Genomic DNA, 3,593 nt, shown 5'->3' on the forward strand with positions numbered 1-3,593 from the left:
GCTGCTTCCCTTCTGAGCTCTGCCATGCGCCCAAATAGTCGTTTACACCCACATATGGGGTATCAGCGCACTCAGGACAAATTGTACAATAACTTTTAGGGTCCTGTTACCCTTGGGAAAATAAAAATTGGGGGTGAAAAAACCTTTTTTTGGAAAAAATATGATTTTTTAATTGTACCGCTGTACGTTATAAACTTCTGTGAAGCCCTTGTGGGTTCAAAGTTCTCACCACATATCTAAATAAGTTCCGTGGGGGGTCTAGTTTCCAAAATGGGGTCACTTGTAGGGGGTTTCCACTGTTTAGGTACATCAGGGACTCTCCAAACGTGACATGGCGTCCAATCTGAATTCCAGCCAATTTTGCATTGAAAAAGTCAAACGGCGCTCCTTCCCTTCTGAGCTCTGCCATGCGCCGAAACAGTGGTTTCCCCCACATATCAGGTATCAGCGTACTCAGGACAAATTGCACAATAACTTTTGCAGTCCAATTTCTCCTGTTACACTTGGTAAAATAAGAAAAATTGAACCTGAAGTATTTTTTTTGTGAAAAAAAGTTAAATGTTCATTTTTTTTTTAAATATTCAAAAAATTCCTGTGATGCACCTGAAGGGTTAATAAACTTCTTGAATGTGGTTTTGAGCACCTTAAGGGGTGCAGATTTTAGAATGGCGTCACTTTTGGGTATTTTCTATCATATAGACCCCTCAAAGTGGCTTCAAATGTGATGTGGTCCGTAAAAATGAAATGGTGTTGCAAAAATGAGAAATCGCTGGTCAACTTTTAACCCTTATAACTTCGTAACAAAAAAAAATTTTGGTTCCAAAATTGTGCTGATGTAAAGTAAACATGTGGGAAATGTTACTTATTAAGTTTCTTGTGTGCCATATCGCTGTGATTTCAGGGCATAAAAATTCAAATTTGGAAAATTGCGAAATTTTCGCCAAATTTCCATTTTTTTAACAAATAAACGCAAGTTGTTTGAATGAAATTTTACCACTAACATGAAGAACAATATGTCACGAGAAAACAATGTCCGAATCACCGGGATCCATGGAAACGTTTCAGAGTTATTACCTCATAAAGGGACAGTGGTCAGAATTGTAAAAATTGGCCCGGTCATGAAAGTGCAAACCACCCTTGGGGGTGAATGGGTTAAAGTTTTTACATAGCTTGCCATTTTTATGGACAGTTTAAGTAGAAATGTTCAAAAATATAAAACTCAATGATATTTTATTAAAAAAATTGTTTTTTATCTTAGCAGTTGACTGTACCAGGACATCAGAGGGACAGCTGACATCTTCAGTTTTTAAATCAGATGATCTTGAGATCCTACAAGATACAACTGAAGTGATTGATATTACTCCAGATATAGCATCATCCATTCACAGCAATGATCTGTCATCTGATCCTATGAAACAGGTCCCATCTTCTGATTCATTACTGACTAATAAGAGAAATCAAAGTCACAAAAGAGGCAATAAAAAACAAACTGCTCCTAAAGGAAAGAAGTCATTTTCATGTTCTGAATGTGAGAAATGTTTTAACCAGAAATCACAATTGGTTAATCACCATAGAACTCACACAGGGGAGAAGCCTTTTTCCTGTTCAGAATGTGGGAAATGTTTTAACCAGAAATCACAATTGGTTAATCACCATAGAACTCACATGGGGGAGAAGCCTTTTTCCTGTTCAGAATGTGGGAAATGTTTTAACCAGAAATCACAATTGGTTAATCACCATAGAACTCACACAGGGGAGAAGCCTTTTTCCTGTTCAGAATGTGGAAAATGTTTTAACCGGAAAGAGCATCTTATTAGTCACCAAATAACCCACACAGGGGAGAAGCCTTTTTCCTGTTCAGAATGTGGGAAATGTTTTAACAATAAATCAGTTTGTATTAAGCACCAGAGAATCCACACAGGGGAGAAGCCTTTTTCCTGTTCAGAATGTGGGAAATGTTTTAACAATAAATCAGATTGTGTTAATCACCAGAGAATCCACACAGGGGAGAAGCCTTTTTCATGTTTAGAATGTGGGAAATGTTTTGCACACAAATCAAATTTTGTTACCCACCAGAGAACTCACACAGGGGAGAAGCCTTTTTCATGTTCAGAATGTGGGAAATGTTTTAGAAATAAATCAGATTCTGTAAAGCACCTTAGAACTCACACAGGGGAGAAGCCTTTTTCCTGTTCAGAATGTGGGAAATGTTTTAACAGGAAATCACAACTGGTTAATCACCATAGAACTCACACAGGGGAGAAGCCTTTTTCCTGTTCAGAATGTGGGAAATGTTTTAACCGGAAAGAGCATCTTATTAGTCACCAAATAACCCACACAGGGGAGAAGCCTTTTTCATGTTTAGAATGTGGGAAATGTTTTAACAATAAATCAGTTTGTATTAATCACCAGAGAACTCACACAGGGGAGAAGCCTTTTTCATGTTCAGAATGTGGGAAATGTTTTAACAATAAATCAGTTTGTATTAATCACCATAGAACTCACACAGGGGAGAAGCCTTTTTCATGTTCAGAATGTGGGAAATGTTTTAGAAATAAATCAGATTCTGTAAAGCACCAGAGAACTCACACAGGGGAGAAGCCTTTTTCCTGTTCAGAATGTGGGAAATATTTTAACCAGAAAGCGCTTCTTGATCGCCATCAGAGTAGTCACACAGAGGAGAAGCCATTTTCATTTTCTTAATGTGTGAAATATTTTACTTGGAAATCAACTGTTAATAAACATCAGAGACATCACATAGTGGGAAGCCTTTTTATGTTCATAGTGTTGGAATAGTTTTAACCAAAATTGAATCTTCTTAAATTGGTTGTCTCTTGTCATTCCTCATGTTTGCTGATAAAAGGATAAAACTAAACCTTATTAATTCCAAATGTAAAACTATACCCATAATTCACCCCCTGAAGGTTAGAAAGTGACTAATAGAAAAAACATATACCCCATGTCTCAGTATATAGGGTGTTAGGGCTGGCGGAATGCAACAAATAATAAAAAATGGTAATGAGGTGCGTTTGCAGCCCGGGGTCATCCGTGCAGAGATGGTAGACTGCTGCTCGGTAATGGCGGACAGAAACTGGCGGTATAGCGAACACACACGGGTTAACTTCACCCGGTGAATAGGAGGTGAACCCTGTAGCTTCACAGGGCCGCGATACTGCAGAGTGAACACTAGTGTTTTGGTCACAGGACCCTGCCCCAAGGACACGGGGTTAGAGTCCCTCTAGACCCACCAGTGTTCGGCGCCAACACTGCAACACCAGGGAGAGACCCTTACTGAACACTGTGCCCTGTTAACAGCCACAGGGCACAGCTGATAGATCAATACCGCACGAAGTACGTACAGCGCAGCTCTGGCGAACGCCACTAACCAGCCTAAGCTTTGGTCTGGAAAGCACATTAGTGGCGCACAGCGCCGCTCAGGCTGATGTCGCTGAACGTGCGGTACCGTAGTGCCTAATGTAGTGTGGCGCAGAGTGGCGCTAACATGTGATTGGAGCTTGGAGCACTGCGGCGCTAGGCAGTGCCACTACCCAGCGCTGACTCAAACTCTAAACCCTAACAGCATACGTATCAGA

At 40.1% G+C, this 3,593-nt stretch overlaps 1 protein-coding gene across 1 annotated transcript; it reads left to right on the forward strand.

Moving 5' to 3' along the window:
• The first annotated feature begins 1,200 nt into the window (after positions 1-1,200).
• Positions 1,201-2,756, forward strand: LOC141075616 (uncharacterized). The gene has a single exon (XM_073562722.1). It carries the CDS (start codon positions 1,201-1,203, stop codon positions 2,701-2,703), a length of 1,503 nt encoding a protein of 500 aa, XP_073418823.1. The 3' UTR covers positions 2,704-2,756.
• The last annotated feature ends 837 nt before the right edge of the window (positions 2,757-3,593 follow it).

This window comes from Dendrobates tinctorius, unplaced genomic scaffold (genome assembly GCF_039654945.1).
Source record: "Dendrobates tinctorius isolate UK_male_01 unplaced genomic scaffold, ASM3965494v1 ptg000366l, whole genome shotgun sequence".
Lineage (NCBI taxonomy): Eukaryota > Metazoa > Chordata > Amphibia > Anura > Dendrobatidae > Dendrobates > Dendrobates tinctorius.